The 20437-nt window shown below is 42.6% G+C and overlaps 1 protein-coding gene across 1 annotated transcript in view; it reads right to left on the bottom strand.

The window, feature by feature from the left end:
* The window catches only part of ALPK2 (alpha kinase 2), a 153056-nt gene that overhangs the window by 18905 nt on the left and 113714 nt on the right, over nucleotides 1–20437 (bottom strand). The window contains exons 7-11 of the mRNA XM_087439276.1: nucleotides 17430–17557; nucleotides 17294–17329; nucleotides 6076–6350; nucleotides 4509–4597; nucleotides 2160–2377 (exon numbers count right to left, since the gene is read on the bottom strand). Coding sequence (XP_087295402.1) covers nucleotides 2160–2377; nucleotides 4509–4597; nucleotides 6076–6350; nucleotides 17294–17329; nucleotides 17430–17557 — 746 coding nt within the window. The remainder of the gene's footprint in view (nucleotides 1–2159; nucleotides 2378–4508; nucleotides 4598–6075; nucleotides 6351–17293; nucleotides 17330–17429; nucleotides 17558–20437) is intronic.

Genomic DNA, 20437 nt, shown 5'->3' on the forward strand with positions numbered 1-20437 from the left:
AAGGGTACATGGGGACCTCTCTGTTCATTTTTGCAACTTCTGGTGTCTGTGGTTATTTCAAAATAAAAAGTAAAAAAAAATAGGAGGGGCCAGCCCAGTGGCACAGCAGTTAAATTCACGCATTCCACTTCGGCAGCCCAGGGTTCACCGGTTTGGTTCCTGGGAACAGACCTACTCACTGCTCATCAAGCCATGCTGAGGCAGCGTCCCACACAGAAGAACTAGAAGGACCTACAACTACGATAAACAACTATGTAGTGGGGCTTTGGGGAGAAAAAAGAAAAAAGAGGAAGATTGGCAACAGATGTTATCTCAGGGCCAATCTTCCTCAAAAAAAAAAAAACAAAAGAAAAGAAAAAATTGTAAAAAAAAAAGTTAAAAAAATAGGGAACACATTATGTGTCAATACTGTGCTAAATGTTTTACTATCTCATTTAATCTTCACAACAACCCCATGCGGAAAGTACGAGGCCCAGAGAGGTAAGTAATTCACCCAAGGCTAAGCCAGGAGGAGGAGGAGCAGGGAACAGAACCCAGAGCCGGTCTCCTCTTCACCACCACGCTACAGATAGAGCTTGGGATCCCTGTCAATGACAATGCCTGATGCTTAGTAGGCAAATAATTACAGTTCAGATTTTTCTTAACAGCACTGTTATTTGGAAAGGAAAAGAAATGGAAAACCCTTGTGGCAGAAGCTGTGGGTGCCCCACCCATTGCCCTCAGCCTAACCACTTCCGTACACACTGGCTCCACCTCCAGGTGCCACCACGAGCATTTCACCTGAGAGCTTTTTCTGATCACAGGAGCCTGCTTTGCTCAGCTTGGCTTGCCCATGTGGCACGTGGCAAGTGCAGGGAATTAACGACCCCACCAGGAGCAGCCTTCTGCTGGAACCTAAAGGGAGTTGGTGTATAAATACCCCTGCTCCCTCACTCCTTGAGAATGACAATTCTGAGAAGTGTGTTCTGCACAAGCTCCCAGAGTTCCCACAGTGGTACCTGGCTGTCCATAGTGGTACCTGGCTGTATTATAAAGTACCTTATTGACTGCCTTCCCTTTTCCTGCCACACTTCCTCACTCTCCTACCAGTGTTTCCTAGCATCCCCTCCCAAATATTTGTACTTGAACATTTGTGTGCAGTAAAGGATTAACTTTGCCCAAATAAAAGTTTGATCCATGCCCAACTCATGGGAGGTAGCCTCTAAGCCCTTGGAATGTCCTGCCTGTTAAGGGTGTCTTTGTGTACCTAGCAACTTGGGCCATGTGGTATCAGCTTGACCTCTGGAGAGGCTAGAGACTAAGGTCAATCTGCGGGCAGTCAGCCATGCCTACGTGACGGACCCCCAGTAAAAACTCTGAACACCAAGGCTCGAGTGAGCTTCCCTGGTTGGCAGTACTCCATGCATATTGCCACCCTTCATTGCTGGGAGAAGCAAGTGCTATCCACATGACTCCCCCAGGAGGGGACAACTGGGAGCTCCCACCTGGTCTCTCCTGACTCTGCCCGTGTGCCTCTTCCCTTTGCTGATTTCAGCCTGTATCCTTTCGTGTAATAAACCTCAACCATGAGTGTAAAGGCTTTTCTGAGTTCTGTGAGTCCTTCCAGCAAATTAATGAACCTGAGGGCAGTCTTGGGGAACCCCCAAACTGCAATTTGTCTTGGGTCTTTCTCCATGGGAAACCTAATTATGACATTCCCAATTCATATGACAAATGTTTTCCTAACAATTTGTATATAAATTGAAATGCTGTAAATTCACCAGGGGAGCTTAAAAACTAAAGCAACTGTGAAAGACTTTTTCACCTACTAAAAATGAGTTATTACATCTTAATTTAGCTTTTGGTACATCCAGATTTTCATATATACTTCTGAATTGTGCTTGTTGAGGATATAACAATAAAGCCAATCTTCAGTTACCTGTTGCAATGGGAAGGCATTATTGGTATGAATTATTAAACTATACTGTATTACTCCCCTTGGCTGGCTATTTTGGGCTCCTTTGTCACACCTTGTTTATGATGAGACATTAGTAACACTTTCCACTGGTAAAGGTACTTAAAGGCACCCAGCAGACTTCTCCCTCTCCCCCTCTCCCCATCCCCAGGAACATTCCAGGTGCACAGCATCCTTGGCGCCCGGGTCAAGCTGCTCTCCTCACCCTGCATGTCTGTGACTAGGAGGCCGCCACTTGTTTTCTGGTATACCCAGTGCTGGAAGGTACAACACTTCTGACCAGCCTCCGATTCTCTTCTCAAGAAGTTTATTTCTTTCCCATCCCTGATGGAATACTTCACAAATTCTCCAATCAGCTCCTCCTCCACTGTTGCATAAGGGATGTTGTTCTCAGGTCGATGGATAAGAAAAATGGGAATGATCCTAGAAGGGAAGAGAATATGGGCACACGTCATATTCTCTGATGGGAATAAAGACATTGGGGGGCATTCTACCCTCACCTGGAGTATCAGGGAGCTGCAGAATAAATCCCTGGGTTCCATTAGATTTAGACAAAAAAATACCCCAATGATTATTCAATGGGTAAAAGGACGTGTTTCTGTTTTTCATTTGTTCCAAGGGTTGGTCAGACACTCCTCCTTGGGATGGGGTTTAACTGCCCTATAGAAATGAATGTCTTCATTATACCTCAATGACCCACTGGTCTGGTGACTATAACCCACCTATCCGTCCGCCACATTCCCATCCTTCCATCCATCCCTCCATCTTTCCTTCCTTTCTTCCATTCAGTCAACAAATATTCATTCAGTGGTTTCTGTGTGTCAGATACTCTTTCAGATGCTGTTCCAGAAAACAACAGTAAAGAAAACAGAGGCTCTGCTCACAAGGATCTTACATTTAAATGAAGGAGACAGATAAACAAGTAAATGTATAGTGCTACATGCTACATGAAAAAATAAAGCAGTAGAGAGGAGATAGGTAGGCACCGTGTGTGTGCGCGCACGCGTGTGCGTTTCCTGTGTAGAATCCTCTGATTTTGGTTCAATGAATGTGGAACGTGGCATAGATGCCCTTTCGAGGACACTTATCCCTATCCCTCCTTACTCTCACTTGCTCCGGCCCTTTCCAAGTCCCTGGACCAATCTTTATATTCATAATTTTGAATTCTTTTCCTTAGAAAGGGCCCCAAATTGTGTATGAGTTAAGCCACACAAAATTTGGGTCTGCCCCCGCAGGAGGGCGCTGCAGTTCTGTGCGTGGTGAACTGGTTACTGGGTTGACTCTTCCTTCTTGAGAAGAACCTAAGAGGACAGAGACTGGGAAGAGGGGAACTGGAGAAGAAAGAGAGTGTGGGATGGGGTGGTTCTTATAACGGGAGACACAACTCGGTCCAGGTTGCTGTCTTGGTGTATTTAACAGAAAAGCAATTAAGTGTTTTTTTCTTTGCATTATGTTAATCTTTCTTGGAGTTGCTGAGAAGTGTTTGTGTACTAAATAAGTATGTTAAGCAATTCTTTTTTTTTTTTTTTTTTTAAAGATTTTATTTATTTTTTGCCCCCAAAGCCCCAGTAGATAGTTGTATGTCACAGCCGCACACCCTTCCAGTTGCTGCATGTGGGACTCGGCCCCAGGATGGACAGAGAAGTGGTGCCTCGATGCGCACCCGGGATCCGAACCCGGGCCGCCAGCATCGCAGCGCGCGCACTTAACCACCAAGCCACAGGGCCGGCCCTGTTAAGCAATTCTTGGCAAAGGGTTTATAGACTTTATACATGGTATGCCCAGCATATCACCTCAGGAAGAGAATTTTTCCTATTTTGTGAGTTAACAGGGACAGTGTAGACAAGAATTCCTTCCTTCTTTCCTCACTATGATATATTTTACTGATATATAAAAGACTTGCTCTGTCTGAAATTTCCAACATGCACTGGCACACACTTTCTTTTTCTACTTAAGCACGCACATATGATCTCAACCAGATAAAGAGACCAGTAAACACAAGCTCCAGACATCCAAAAATCTGCTTGGGTCAACAAATATTTAGTCAATGAGTGGACAAAAGTAATCAGTGTAATTCATCACTGTGGGATTCCAGGAAGTAGGTACTATCTTCCTATATTTCTGATCACCCAGTTCACTCTTCCATGACACAGCACTATACTTTATTTTCATCATAGGACTAATCGTTTTGTGATATTCTCGTGTTCTCTTATATTTGCTTATTGTTTAGACAATGTAATATCCGTGAGAGTAGATATTCCTTCTTTTCTATTTAACATGATAGATACATTTATTGAATTCATCCATCCATGCATACATACATACATACATACATACATTTGTTTAAAGACTATTTATCAAGTATCTTTCTGTAAGCCTCTGGTGACCCAGTGAAGAATAGGATAGCAGCCATGTGTGCCTTCGTGGAGCTTACAGACAGAGACCAATTGAAATGCTTGTCCTACTGGTCCTTCTCACTCTCTCATCCCTCCAGGCCCCCCCGAGTCCCCAACAAGTCAAGGGTAGTAATATAAGAGAGGGTGAACACACTTACTCTGGCACTTCTCCAAAGCCTTCCAGAGGCTGTGCTTCAGCAGCATAGATCTTGGCATAGTGTCTGGCAGTATTTTGAACGTAGCATTCCTACACCACCCAAACACATGAGAAATCCAAGTTATTAGAGGAAATTCAGAGAGTTGTCTGGTAAGGCTAATCAGATTTCCTCATATAGCTCAAGCCAATGGATTCCCAAACCCATCCCCTGGTTGTGGGCACTGAGGCAACAATTATTGCAACCAAGAGCTGGCCAATTGCAGAAGAGCTCTTAGACCTGAAGGAACTACTCAAGTGGAGGACAAGTGGTCTCTGGAGCCACATGTCCCTGAACTATAAAATTTCTAGAACTCATATGGCTGAAGTTCACCCCTGAGCTCAGGGGACTGGTCCCTTGGCAGGATGCCAGGTAAAGCTTGGGGCCTGCTGGGTTTTCCATGAGTTCTCCCACCTGAGGTTCTTCTTCAAAAGGGTAATTTGAGTAGTAAACAGTGAACACTTTGACAAGATTGTTGGCTGATACAAAGCAAATTGGATCCTGTTTTCCACTCTGGGGGCCCTTTCTGATTGGGAGTCTGGATGCTGGGGGATTTTCCACGACTGGGCCAGATAATATTTGAGATGGAAGGAATACTCAGTGAAAGAAAAGAAAAAAGAAGGGTGGATTTGGAAGAGAAAGGAAGACAATTGGCAAAATGCTATACTTGGAGAAGAGGGGCTGCCTTCATGAGCACCAAGTCCCAGATGACATTGCTACATCTGAGAGAATCATGGATGATTAATGCTTAAGAGCACCTGAGAGATTCATCTCAGAATACTTATTCATTTTATAGGTAACAATTTTAAAAACGCACCCAGTTTGTGAAGAGCTAGACCCAGCTCTCCTGAAGCTTGGCCAGTGCTGGTGTCAAGAGTGAGGCACGTTGACCTATGTGGGAGGGGGAGGCAGGGAGAGAAGCTGATGCTCTCCTCTTGCCTCAAGAGTTCTGTGACTCAACAACACAGAAAGGTGGGGACTTAGCTAGAGACTTGGGTCAATCTCCCTCCATAGCTTATGGGCTGACATTGAACCAAAGTCAGGAAGGCAAGAAACAGGACAAACACTGACTCTTCTGAATACACTGCAGCCTCCTCCTCCTCCATAAAACAAAACACTCCAGAAACCAATCCTGATTTTAGCTGTCCTTGGGAATCCTTGGGAATCCTGGAATCTAGTATAGCTTAGAACCCCTACTTTCCATATGATCTTGTGTCCAATAAGCCCCCAGGGATCTCATGGGACTTCCTAGGCACAGAAATGATCCCAGTCCAGGTCAGAACTGATGAGGTGCCTCCAGACACAGGCTGAGTCCCATCTGGCTGGCATGAGGCCAAGAAATTACTCCTGGGAATTGAGACATGATTCCCAGCATTTAGTCTTAATCCCATGGCTCCCTTATAAGCATACCCCAAAGGGAGAAAACACCCTCTTGGAGACACTCCCATCAATTCTGAGTCTGATTTTCATCTCAGGTTATCATGGGTCCCTCTCACATTTCAATTGCCACCTTTACGGCAGGTGGACCCACCTGGGCAGCGAGTTTGTAGTTTCTCTGGACAAGCTCATCGTTGTTTCTGGTCCCGTAGGCGACAGCATTGTGCACCTTGAGCACACAGGCGTGGCCGGGCTCGAAGACTGGCAGGAGGCCCCGCATCACTTTACTGCGGAAGGCCTTTCGGTGGACGCCTTCCCCAAAGTGCAGCTCCTCCGTGGCAATTTGACCGTGCAGGCGGCCCCCAAAGTAGCTATCATGAAGGAAATCTTCTCTGAAGATAAGTTGGCTGAATTCAATCTCTTCACATCCTAAAACACAGCGCAACTTTGGTTGGATGGAATATCCCCCAATCCTACTCTTGGCTAATGAATGTTCCCACGGAGGGACAATGACAAGGTTGACCTGTGGAATCTAGGAGGGGAAACTATACTTAATTCCCAACAGAGGCATAGATCAAAGATGAGATGGGTGGGTGGTGAGGGGGAGATGGGTCATTGAGGAGATGTAGGAGGATCAGTGTGAGGCCCCAGTGGACCAGATGAGAGGGGAGAAGATTGCCTGGAGTCAAACTGAGGAAACTAGGAGAAGAATTTTAGACAGATCTGGAAAACACAAGGAGAACTAAGCAAGGTAAAGGCAAGTCGAAAAGATAGGTAAAGTGTAAAAGAGAGAGGAAGGACCAATGATGAAATCTGATAGATGAATGTTTCCCAACTTTTTTATCATTATTTACCTCCCACAAGGAGCCTTCTTAGAAGTTTTTTCTAATTGCCCCCATAAAATTTTAATACTGCAGGTATACTGTATATCTATTTATGTACTGTATGTATATCTGTGCTTTACACACAAAAAGACTAAGTTTTTTTGCCTCCCCAAGAACGAATTTTTGCCCTCTGGGGGTGATACTGTCTTTGTTGAGAATGCATGTCATAGATATAAGAAATAGGTAGGCAAAAAAACAAAACAAAACAAAATAGTTAAAAATAACTGCCTCTGAAGAGAAATTGAAAAAAGATAGAATTATTTTGGATTTATTTGAAAAAAAAAAGAATTATTTTTTGAGTTTTCTAGCAGCTGTTTCAGAGTTGATTCTGTACATGTTTCAGATGACAAAGGATTCAATCAGAACGTTCCATTTTAAACTACAGACGACCAAGTCAGACTTCTGATTGGCTGAGAGAAGAAAGTAAGATGGCTTTCAATGAAATAAGATTGTTTAGATTTTTAAAAATGCCTTCCACTCCTCAAAGTCTATGAAAACGATCATCTTTCTGAATGTTTGAAAGAATAAAGACATCATAGGTGGTGTGAAAATCCCACTTCAAACTTCTATTTAGAATATTTAAAAAAATATTTTTCTCTTCTTTTAAAAATATTTTCAAATCATATGTTTTAAGAGCAGTCTATGATGGATGCTAGCTATTAAAAGTAAGGAGATTGAAACTATTCTTAAAGGATATTAATGATGTCTAGGCCTAGTTATTGCCAGAAAGAAAGAAAGGGGGCAGGTGGGGGATTTTCAAACAGAAAAAGTGGGTGAAGGTGCCATTTGAAAGAGAATACTCAGAAAGATGGTTCAAAACTTTTCACAAAGGCTAACAGAGGTCTCCTGCTGAGTAAACTGGCCTGGGTTTCTAGAGAGAACTGGGATGGAGCAGCAGGAAGACAGGTAGGCAAATGTGACATTTTCCCAGATAAATTTTAAGAAGAGAGTTGTACCATAGATTTTGTCCTAAGGAACAGAACCAGAAAAAGTTTTTTTTTAATTTATACGGAAGAGCATAGCTTTTTTTAAAGTGAAATTTAAAAATTACATAACAGGGCTGGCCCCATGGCTTAGCGGTTGGGTGCGCGTGCTCTGCTGCTGGCGGCCCGGGTTCGGATCCCGGGCACCGCTTCTCTGGCCATGCTGAGGCTGTGTCCCACATACAGCAACTAGAAGGATGTGCAGCTATGACATACAACTATCTACTGGGGCTTTGGGGGAAAAATAAATAAATAAAATCTTTAAAAAATAAATAAATAAATAAATAAATAAATAAAAATTACATAACAAAATGGAGAGGGAGTGCTTTTTATATAACCCAAATCTTCTCAATTCTAGTTACATGACTAATTTCATTTTAACAATTTGGCCCCTAATACCACTTAAAGAATATAGGAAGTGTTTTATGTATATACACCGGCACCCAATAAATACGAGCCATATTTACCACATTGTTTTCCTTCAAAATCCCAAAATTTCTAAAATTTGGGTATTCTTAAAAGTAAGCAGTTTGTGCTTTAAAATTCATCAAATTTAATTAACTAAAGACAAAAGTTGTTCCAGACTCTATGCTCAGAAATGGGAAGGAAAATTTTTTGTACAGTACTATATATGGTATCATTGACAATACTGTCTATAATTACCAACCGAAATGTCTACTTAACAAAGATAAAACAATGCAAGAAAAATAAATCTCAGGACTTTCTTTGAAAGCCCTGTGTGCTATCACTAAGTTGTGTTAGCTTGTGTTTTATTTGAACCATCACTCATTTTGAGCTTTCCCATGAGCTTGGTTTTATGAGATTTTTCATTAGAGATCAACTTGTAAAATGTTATTTATTCCTCTTCTAGAGGAATAAATTAATAAAATGTTTAGCGAGAGAGATTTCTCCAAATAAAAAAGGTGATAAAGTCATTTGAAGCTTCTGCATCTGAAAGTACAAGAGGATGGAGAGGACAGGTGTGGCCTCCCCAGCCCAGTGAGTCATTGAGACTGGAACCCCCAATCTCAGAGAGAAGAAGCTGGGAGAAGGTGATGTCGTCAGGGTCTAGACCCAAACCCTGTCGGTGGAGTCACAGGGCTCTAAGAGCAGTGGCCAGCAGCTTATCCCCACTGGGGTCTCATTCCTGACTGGTAAAAACCTCAAGAAATGAGTTTCTGCAAACCCCAATTAATGAGGTCATCCCAAGCATCCGGGATGTGAATGCCAATCAAAGCTAAGAAGCTGGGGAGAGAAGTCAAGATGGCGGCGTAAGCAGACTCTGAATTCACCTCCTCCCGAGGACACAGCCAATTTACCACTACTTGTGGAAAAATTACCCATGAGACAGAACTGAAAACTGGATAAGAGGAACTCCTGCAACAAAGGACAATCCTAATCGAGGTGGAAGAGGCAGAAACTCCCTTCTGGAGAGGAAAAACGCCACCTTCACAAGCCACAGCACCTCACGGCCACCCGGGAGCAGCGCACAGGTACACAGCCTCCCTGGAGGAGCAGGGCCCTGAGCCGGGAGTGTCCCCGCTGTGGGCATTTTGTGGACCCAGCACAATCGAGACGAGTGGCACAATATCTGACTTTGCCTGCTACTAAAACATTGGGGAGTACCCCCAGAAAAGCTGGTTCACAAAGAAATTAAAACTGGCTCTTAAAGGACCCACGTGCAAACTCACCTGTTTCAGAAAGCAACCTAAAATCACCAGAAATAAAGGTGCACAGTGCTGTGGTGAAGAGAGACTCACCTGATAGGCCCTGAGTGCATCTCGGTGAGAGGTGAAACCTCTCCAGGGACTGGGACATTGGCGGCGGCCATTGTTGTGGCCTGGTGTGGATGTGCTGACACAGACGCCATTGGAGTTCTCCCCGGGGCCTGCTAGCCCAGGTCTGCCCCACCCACTAGAGCACCAACTTAATCCAGCTCAGCCAGGGCAGGCAGCCCACCCTAGAGACTGGCCCCACCCAACAACAAGCCCTCAGGCAACTTGTGGGCCTGCATAGATTGGTGACTGGATTCTCTGCAGCCTGGCAACTGAGCCCACTTCAGTGGGGCAGGGCGTGCACAAGGAGCAGGTGGAGAGTGGGGCGGTGGTGGAGAGTGTGGGGCTCCCGCCATGGAGAGACTGGGTCCACTTCAGGAGGTCGGGGCACACACACAGGGCAGGACTGTGCTGACTGTGTGTGTGGACCTGTGGGCGGCAGGGCTTGTCAGCTGCAGAAGACTTGTGCTTCTCAAAGACCTACATAGGGGGTTTGCCCCACCTTCCAAAGCCTGAAACAATTGGGTGCTCCCACGTCTGAGGCCAGCCCCACCCAGCTGCAATCCTCAGAGAGCTGACAAGAGACCTAAAGGCTGGAGGCTTATAGCAATTGTAAGCCCCTGAGCCTAACAACCTGCCACGCTGGGGGCCTACTCACTTAAAAGAAATACTGCAACACAAATGTGGTATTAGAACTTGCAGCCAACTGTGCTGGGGCTCCCCACACCTGATAAAGAGACTGAAGGGCCTACAACAACTATAAACAGCTGAGCATTACAACAGCTGACCAGGAGCAAAACTCGGCCTCCCTGGGTGCATACAGGGAGAGCAAACAGGCCACAACAGGACACACGTAGCCCACATAGGGGTCACCCCTGGAACATTGAGAACTAAGGGAAGCACACTGCAGGCCTCCTAAGGCATCACTTATATAAGGTCACCTATCCAAGAGCAGGAGACGTAGCTGACCTACCTGATACGTAGACACAAGCACAGGGAAAGAGGCAAAATGAGGAGGCAAAGGAATACATTCCAAGTAAGGGAACAGGACAAAACCCCAGAAAAGGAACTAAGTGAAACAGAAATGAGCAACCTACCCGACAGAGAGTTCAAACTAAGAGTGTTGAGGATGCTCACTGATCTGGGGAGAAGAATAGATGAACTCAGTGAGAATGTCAACAAAGAAATGGAAGATATAAAAAAGAACCAATCAGAAATGAAGAATACGATACTGGAAATGAAAAATTCACTAGAGGGACTCAAAAGCAGAGTAGAGGATACAGAAGAACGGATCTGCGAGCTGGAAGAAAGACTAGAAGAAATTACCCAAGCTGAACAGGTAAAAGAGAAAAGAATTAAAAAGAGTGAGGACAGTCTAAGGGACCTCTGGGACAACATCAAGCACATTAACATCCGTGGTATAGGTGTCCCGGAAGGAGAAGAGCAAGACAAAGGGGCAGAGAATCTATTTCAAGAAATAATAGATGAAAACTTCCCTAAGGAAGGAAGCAGACATTCAGGTACAGGAAGCACAGAGAGCCCCAAAACAAGATAAACCCAAAGAGGCCCACACCAAGACACATCATAATCCAATGTCCAGAATTAAAGATAAAGAGAGAATTCTAAAAGCCGCAAGAGAAAGACAAGTTATATACAAAGTAAACCCCATAAGGCTATCAGCTGACTTCTCAGCAGAAACCTTACAGGCTAGAAGAGAGTGGCACGATATATTTAAAGTGCTAAAAGGAAAAAACTTACAGCCAAGAATACTCTACCCAGCAAGGTTATCATTCAAAATGCAAGGAGAGGTCAAAAATTTCCCAGACAAGCAAAAATTAAAGGAGTTTGTCACCAAGAAACCAGTGCTACAAGAAATGTTAAAGAGACTGATTTAAGGGGAAAAGAGAAGACCACAAATAGGAAAAATTATCTAGTTCCATGAAAAGAGGGTAATGGATACAAATGCACAAAAAAGAGGTTAGATATGATATCAAAAACATAAAATGAGGGAGGAGGGGAGTTAAAGAGTAGAGCTTTCAGACAGAGGTTAAACTAAAGAGACCATCAATTCTCTGTAGAAGGAGAAAGGAAAAGAGAAGGACTACTAAAACACTAAGAAAAAAAAAGTTAAAAAAATGTCACTAAGTACATACTTATGAATAGCTACTTCAAACATCAATGAACTAAATGCTCCAATTAAAAGGTATAGGGTGGCTGATTGGATAAAACAACAAGACCCATATATATGCTGCATACAAGACACACACTTCAGGCCTAAAGACACTCACAAACTGAAAGAGAAGGGATGGAAAAAGATACTCCACGCAAATGGCAATGAAAAGAAAGCTGGGGTAGCAGTACTCATATCAGACAAAATAGACTTTAAAACAAAAACTGTAAAAAGAGACAAGGAAGGGCATTACATAATGATCAAGGGAACAATCCAACAAGAGGCTATAACACTTGTAAATATCTACGCACCCAATGTAGGTGCACATAAATATATAAAGCAATTATTAACAGACATAAAAAGAGAAACAGACAGTAACACAATAATAGTAGGGGACTTTAACACTCCACTTACACCAATGGATAGATCATCCAAACAGAAGATCAATAAGGAAACACTGGCCTTAAATGACACACTAGAACAGATGGACCTAGTAGATATATACAGAACATTCCATGCAAAAACCGAAGAATACACGTTCTTTTCAAATGCACATGGAACATTCTCCAGGATTGATCACATATTAGGCCACAAAACAAGTCTACATAAATTTAAGAAGATTGAAATAATACCAAGCATCTTTTCTGACCACAATGGTATGAAACTGGAAATCAACTATAGGAAGAAAATCAGAAAAGCCACAAATACGTGGAGATTAAACAAAGTGCTACTGAACAACAACTGGGTCAATGAAGAAATCAAAGAAGAAATCAAAAAATACCTGGAGACAAATGAAAATGAAAATACGATATGCCAGAATTTAGAAAAGCAGTTCTAAGAGGGAAGTTTATAGCAATACAGGCCTATCTCAACAAACAAGAAAAATCTCAAATAAACAATCTAACAATGCACCTAAAGGAACTGGAAAAAGAACAAACAAAGCTCAAAACCAGTAGAAGAAGGGAAATCATAAAAATCAGAGCAGAAATAAATGAAATAGAGACTAAAAACACCACAGAAAAAATTAATAAAACCAAGAGCTGGTTCTTTGAAAAGATCAACAAAATTGACAAACCTTTAGCTAGACTCACCAAGAAAAAAAGGGAGAAGGCACAAATAAGTAAAATCAGAAATGAAAGGGGAGAAATTACAACAGACACCTCAGAAATACAAAAGATTATAAGAGAATACTATGAAAAGCTATATGCCAACCAATTCGACAATCTGGAAGAAATGGATAAATTCTTAGAATCATACAACCTTCCAAAACTGGATCAAGAAGAAGTAGAGAATTTGAATAGACCAATCACCAGTAAGGAGATCGAAACAGTAATCAAAAACCTCCCCCAAAATAAAAGTCCAGGACCAGACGGCTTCCCTGGTGAATTCTACCAAACATTCAAAGAAGACTTAATACCTATCCTTCTCAAACTCTTCCAAAAAACTGAGGGGGGGGGCAAGCTCCCTAACTCATTCTACGAAGCCGACATTACCCTGATACCAAAACTAGACAGGGACAACACAAAAAAAGAAAATTACAGGCCAATATCACTGATGAACATTGATGCAAAAGTCCTCAACAAAATACTAGCAAATCGCATACAACAATACATTAAAAAGATTATACACCATGATCAGGTGGGATTTATTCCAGGTATGCAGGGAGGGTTTAACATTCGCAAATCAATCAACGTAATACACCACATTAATAAAATGAAGAATAAAAATCACATGATCATCTCAATAGATACAGAGAAGGCATTTGATAAGATACAGCATCCATTTATGATAAAAACTCTGAATAAAATGGGTATAGAAGGAAAGTACTTCAACATAATAAAGGCCATATATGACAAACCCACAGCTGATATCCTCCTCAATGGTGAAAAACTGAAACCTATCCCTCTAAGAACAGGAACCAGACAAGGATGCCCACTGTCACCACTTCTATTTAACATAGTACTGGAAGTCCTAGCCAGAGCAATCAGGCAAGGAAAAGAAATAAAAGGGATCCAAATTGGAAAGGAAGAAGTGAAACTGTCACTATTTGCAGATGACATGATGTTATATATAGAAAACCCTAAAGAATCCACCAAAAAACTTTTAGAATAAACGAATACAGTAAAGTTGCAGGATACAAAATCAACAAACAAAAATCAGTTGCATTTCTATATACTAACAATGAAGTAGCAGAAAGAGAAATTAAGAATACAATCCCATTTACAATTGCAACAAAAAGAATAAAATACCTAGGAATAAACTTAACCAAAGAGGTGAAAGATCTGTACACCGAAAACTATAAAACATTGCTGAAAGAAACTGAAGATGACACAAAGAAATGGAAAGATATTCCATGCTCTTGGATTGGAAGAATTAACATAGTTAAGATGTCCATACTTCCTAAAGCAATCTATAGATTCAATGCAATCCCTGTCAAAGCTCCAACAAAATTTTTCACAGAAATAGAACAAAGAATCCTAAAATTTATATGGAACAACAAAGGACCCCGAATAGCTAAAGGAATCCTGAGAAAAAAGAACAAAGCTGGAGGTATCACACTCCCTGATTTCAAAATATACTACAAAGCTATAGTCACCAAAACAGCATGGTACTGGCACAAAAACAGACACACAGATCAATGGAATAGAATCGAAAGCCCAGAAATAAACCCACACATCTATGGACAGCTAATCTTTGACAAAGGAGCCAAGAACATACAATGGAGAAAAGAAAGTCTCTTCAACAAATGGTGTTGGGAAAACTGGACAGCCACATGCAAAAAAATGAAAGTAGACCCTTACCTTACACCATACACAAAAATTAACTCCAAATGGATTAAAGACTTGAATGTAAGACCTGAAACTATGAAACTTCTAGAAGAAAACATAGGCAGTACTCTCTTCGACATCAGTCTTAGCAACATATTTTCAAGCACCATGTCTGACCGGGCAAGAGAAACAATAGAAAAAATAAACAAATGGGACTACATCAAACTAAAAATCTTCTGCACAGCAAAGGAAACCATCAACAAAACGAAAAGACACCCTAACAATTGGGAGAAGATATTTGCAAACCATTAACCATAAGGGGTTAATCTCTAAAATATATAAGGAACACATGCATCTCAACAACAAAAAAACTAACAACCTAAGTAAAAAATGGGCAAAAGACCTGAACAGACATTTCTCCAAAGAAGATATACAGATGGCCAACAGACACATGAAAAGATGTTCAAAATCATTAACTATCAGGGAAATGCAAATCAAAACTACAATGAGATATCACCTCACGCCCGTCAGAATGGCTACAATTAACAAGACCGGAAACAACATGTGTTGGAGAGGATGTGGAAAGAAGGGAACTCTCATACACTGCTGGTGGGAGTGCAAACTGGTGCAGCCACTATGGAAAACAGTATGGAGATTCCTCAAAAAATCAAGGATAGAACTACCATATGATCCAGCTATTCCACTGTTGGGTATTTATCCAAAGAACTTGAAAACGCCAATGCGTAAAGATACATGCACCCCTGTGTTCACTGCAGCGTTATTCACAATAGCCAAGACTTGGAAGCAACCTAAGTGCCCATCAAGGGACGAACGGATAAAGAAGATGTGGTATATATACACAATGGAATACTACTCAGCCATAAGAAACGATGAAATCCAGCCATTTGTGACCACATGGATGGACATTGAGGGTATTACACTAAGTGAAATAAGTCAGCGTGAGGTCAAATACCATACGATCTCACTCATTAAGTAGTAGATAATAACAACAACAAACAAACACATAGAGACAGAGATTGGATTGGTGGTTACCAGAGGGGAAGGGGGGAGGGAGGAGGGTGAAAGGGATAATTCGGCACGTGTGTGTGGTGATGGGTTGTAACTAGTATTTGGGTGGTGAACATGACGTAGTCTATGCAGAAATAGAAGTATAATGATGTACACCTGAAATTTATACAATGTTATAAATCAATGTTACCGCAATAAACAAAAAATTTAAAAAAAATAAAAGCTAAGAAGCTGAAAAAGCAGAGAAACTTCTTCTGAAAGTCACTCTCTTTTCTGATGTATAAGAAGGAAGGGTATTCTTTTGAATACTAGACTTTTGGGGTGATGGATGCAGAAACGGGGGAAGGATTTAAAATTATACCACAAGTACACTATACACTAAAGACAGGTATGTAGCATTTGAATGGATCTGCAAAGAGTTTGTATTTAAGTCTGTTGCTTGGGATAAATATCACAATAGTTGCTAGACCATTTCTAAGGTGAGATCCCAGCTCCTCGCCTTTAATGTACTGGATGTTACCGCATCTTGATTGCTTTAAAAACCAGCACATGTGATAAATCTTTAAGATGTTAAATCAATTTAATTATCAGAGCTTTATTCATCTCTCTCCTAAAACTGACCAAGCCTCCTACACTGCTAGAAACTGTGGTGACACGGGGTGAGGTGGGACTGCAGAGACGTGCTGGAGCTCACTCCACTCCTGAGAGCTGACTGTGGACATCTCTTCCCAGCTCCACGTTCCTGTGACGTCACACTGGCAGTTTAAAATTGGCCACGGTGAGGGCCCAGCCCCGTGGATGAGTGGTTCAAGTTCCTCATGCTTCACTTTGGTGGCCGGGTTTGTGGGTTTAGATCTCGGGCGCAGACCTACTCCACTCACCAGCCATGCTGTGGTGGTGTCCCACTTACAAAAAAATAGAGGAAGATTGGCACAGATGTTAGCTCAGGGCAAATCTTCCTCAGCAAAGAAAAGAAAAACAAAAAAACCCCAAAAAACTGGCCACAGTGAGAGTATTTGCACCAAAGAAATTGGAAAACTCTACAAATCAGGGCCTCCCTCCGCCCCGGGCAGGTTATTAAAAATTTACCAGCATACTACTGGGTGGGGGTGGGCATGTGTGTGGGGATGGGTAATTTTCCTTAAGAGCAAAGTCATGATGAGCATGCTCTCCATTAAATATACTCAATGGGTGGCCCAGTGGCAGTGTGAGTGTGCAGGAGCAGCTGTTAGGCTGCTGCTTCCCCAGGTGTGCACAAGTGCCAAAGGAAAGCACGGAAACCCATCTTTCATTTTTATTAAGATGCAAATGAATGGAGTTTTCCTCCTAGACACTAGGCTTTCTTTGGGAATCTATTCGGCTAGTCAAACTGAAAAGTAAATCGAAGAAACAAAACATGCTGTGTAAGTGCGAGAGGCTGAAAAATTCCACGCAGATGGGCTGAATGCAAGTGTGATGCTTAAAGGAAAAAGCCTAACTCCAAATTTCCCCTCCACATGTTCCCAATAAGTGCACTGCTGCAGGCTGATCTCTTTCATAAAGAATACATTTCTGGATATTCGTGGGCTAATGCACTTATAATAGGCCTTGCAATCAGGATGAAATAGCTCACGAACTGTCCTTCATTTCTCAGTCATTCTTGGGCTCTCTCCTACATGATTACAAGAGTCCACGGGAATATTGCTTCTATCATTGACTCCAGGAGCTATTTCCTGCTTTATGCTTCTCCCATTTCCTCTGACATCCAACTCAGATTGGCTTACCTTTAGTATCCTGGTGACTTGAAAGTTGTTTGAGAACTAGAAGAAGACAAAGAAGAGAATGCCCTCAGTAGAGATGAACAGTCAGAGCTGGTAGGGGCCAGTGGTTTTCATTTGCAAGTGGAAAGCTGAGGTTTACCTTCAGCGGTGAGATTAAATTCAGCAGTCACTTTTCCATAACTGTTATTGATGCAGCAATAATAGAGACCCTGGTCCTTCTGACTGGCTTGAACGATGGCCAAGGACACAGTGGAGTTGTCTCCTGCACTGCAATGGGGGACATTAACATTTGCACCCATCATCATTCTCAAGTTGCATTTTTCTAATTCACTTAAGGAGAAAGAAGCAAATGCTTCCCTGCCCTAATGTTTTCAGCCAATGAGCTGGCTAAAGGACAAGGTGGTGAAAAGCTGTTTAAATAGCTTATTTATCTGTAGAGGATGATCAATACATTTTTGGTTTAACATCCTTACTCTAATATTCAATATTAATACACAGAAACATTTAGGAGATTTGACTGCCATTAACAGAGCAAAGAACGGGAATTGCGAAATCTGGGCGCTGTCGTTAACATTTCTGATCAGAATTCAGCTCAATTATGTCACTAAGCTGACCTTAGGCACGTTACCTAGTCTGTCACCCTCAGTTTCCTCATCTGGGAAAGAGGAAAGAGTAAGACCACCTCTTAGATGTGTGAGGAGTAACCAACACCCGGCACATGAAGCCTCAGTCAAGGGTCTAGCCTGCTGAGTGGTCACAAACCATCAGAGTGGGTTAGCTGCTGTGTGCCCAGTCCCGGGGCACTCAATGATGAAATTAAAAAAATGCACAGTCCTTGTCCTTGAGGGTCTTCCAGTCTGGGAGGCGATGGACACAGGAAATACCGATATAAACTGTGGGAGGTGAAAAGAAGTGATCTTGCACCTTCTCGAATCAATAAGGAAAAAGCTCAGTTTCACATTCTGTTGGGGGGGGATGTTGGCAGAACCCACTGCACACCCTCCAGTCTGGGCTGAGAAGTCCTTGGGGTGCCCTTTCTATGGCCAACCAATGAGAACCTACCTTCAGTGGCAGCCAGCTCATCACTCCCTGGCTGTCCAGCAGGAACAACATGACCTGTGCTCTAAGACTTGGCTCGGCTTCCAGCCAACCCACTCCACGGGGACAACTGCCCTGCCAGAAGCCCAGGGCCCTCTGGTTACCAAGAAAGTGCTGATGATGGTGGAGGTAGCACTGGAGGATGCCAGCTGGAGATCTTCATGGAAGCAAGACACACCACCATCACACAAATACTCAGAGGAAGCTACCACTTTCTTCTTGGTTTCCTCAGAGTACACTCGCCTTGCCCCAGCCACAAGAAAGTGTCCTGACACCTAATTCCCACACTCTAGCCGTTCAGGAAAAGTATCCAAAACTTGAGGACAAAGGCAAAAGGATGATTGTATGTCCTTTGTACGTCACTGTTGAATGGCCTCACCCACAGAGAATTTAATTATAGGAGAATGCTCCTGCACTTGACTTCGCTGTTTACTACTCAAATAGAACCCCCTCAGACACTCATAAGTTATAACTTGTAGGTTTCTGTTGAGGAGAAAAGATAACCCCAAGGCTTATTACCTGTCCAAGATGAACCAGTCTTGTGTCTATTTGCACACTTATTTCAGCACTCTTTTGTCTGATCGATGATATAAACCTCCATTCCTCAAATGCTCCTGTGAACAGCTTTACCATCCTACTGGTTCCTCATTATTTAATAAGTTGAAGAAGATCTTTGCTACGTGTTCCTACTATATTTGTTTGAGAGATTTCAGCTTTTTGAAAATTATATCTTGACAAGGCAGTGAGATATTTCCTGGAGGGACATGTAAAGGAAACACTCAACTGGAATTAGGGGTGAAAGAAATTTGACAACATTTGAAAACCCACCTGAAATAATATAAATGATCTCAATGTACAAAGGAGTTATGACTCCCAAATATTCCCAAGTGTTGGCATAGAGAAGGCAAATATGCGCAACTAAACCAGACAGCGTCACCAAGAAGAAAAGCAGCAAACATCGCTGAGAATATAAAGGCCTTGGCCACATGTCGTTAGTAAATAGCATGCTTACTGATGACATATGCTCCCTAGAGGGAGGTTAGGTTTTCTAAAGACACCTCAAGTGGACTAGGGACTGGAAAGATTCAAGTGCCAATTCTGGGCTTCGAGCAAGGCTGCAAAAACACTGGCTAATTGTTCTTGGGTGACAGCTACAGAAAAGTACTTCAAATGAATAATTAGTACTTCTTTTTTACGAAGCTCTAGGGAACCTCCTGATTTAAAAATCAAGCCATGTGGGCCGGCCCCGTGACTTAGCGGTTAAGTGCGCGCACTCCGATACTGGTGGCCTGGGTTCGGATCCCAGGCGCGCACCAACGCACCGCTTGTCCGGCCATGCTGAGGCGGCGTCCCACATACAGCAACTAGAAGGATGTGCAACTATGACATACAACTATCTACAGGGGCTTTGGGGAGAAAAAGGGAAAAAAAGGAGGAGGATTGGCAATAGATGTTAGCCCAGGGCCGGTCTTCCTCAGCAACAAGAGGAGGATTGGCATGGATGTTAGCTCAGGGCTGATCTTCCTCACACACACACACACACAAATCAAGCCATTTATTCTCCATTATAATTATTCCTATGCTGTACACAAGACAAGCAGGGTAATGATGACATTTTAGGCAAAGCGGCATTACTATATCAATCACAATCCAGTTAGATTTTCTGGAGTGATGTTATAGAAATGAAACCACAGCTCAAATCTTCCATAGTTGCTTTTGGGATATAATTTCCAGACATCTGTTCCAAGCAGGCATATGTGATTTAATTGTACAGAGAACTCAGATTTTTCTCACTTTTTCAATCTACCTGTAACAAGATTAAGGGGATAGGAACACCTCCTATGACTCAGGGAGCTGAACTGGGATCTCCATTGGCAGAAAGAAGCTTCTGAGGATTGTTTGAGTTATGCTGGTTTCCATTAAACAGGTGATCTGTTTCTAGAACGAGCCACACCTCCTCAATTTATTGCCAGGAAGGTGCTTTGGGGAGCCATTCATCAGGTTCCTTCCACACAGGGTATTCTTGGCAATGGTTCTCACTCCGATTTC

Source organism: Ceratotherium simum, chromosome 14 (genome assembly GCF_057802395.1).
Source record: "Ceratotherium simum simum isolate JZ-2026a chromosome 14, ASM5780239v1, whole genome shotgun sequence".
NCBI lineage: Eukaryota > Metazoa > Chordata > Mammalia > Perissodactyla > Rhinocerotidae > Ceratotherium > Ceratotherium simum.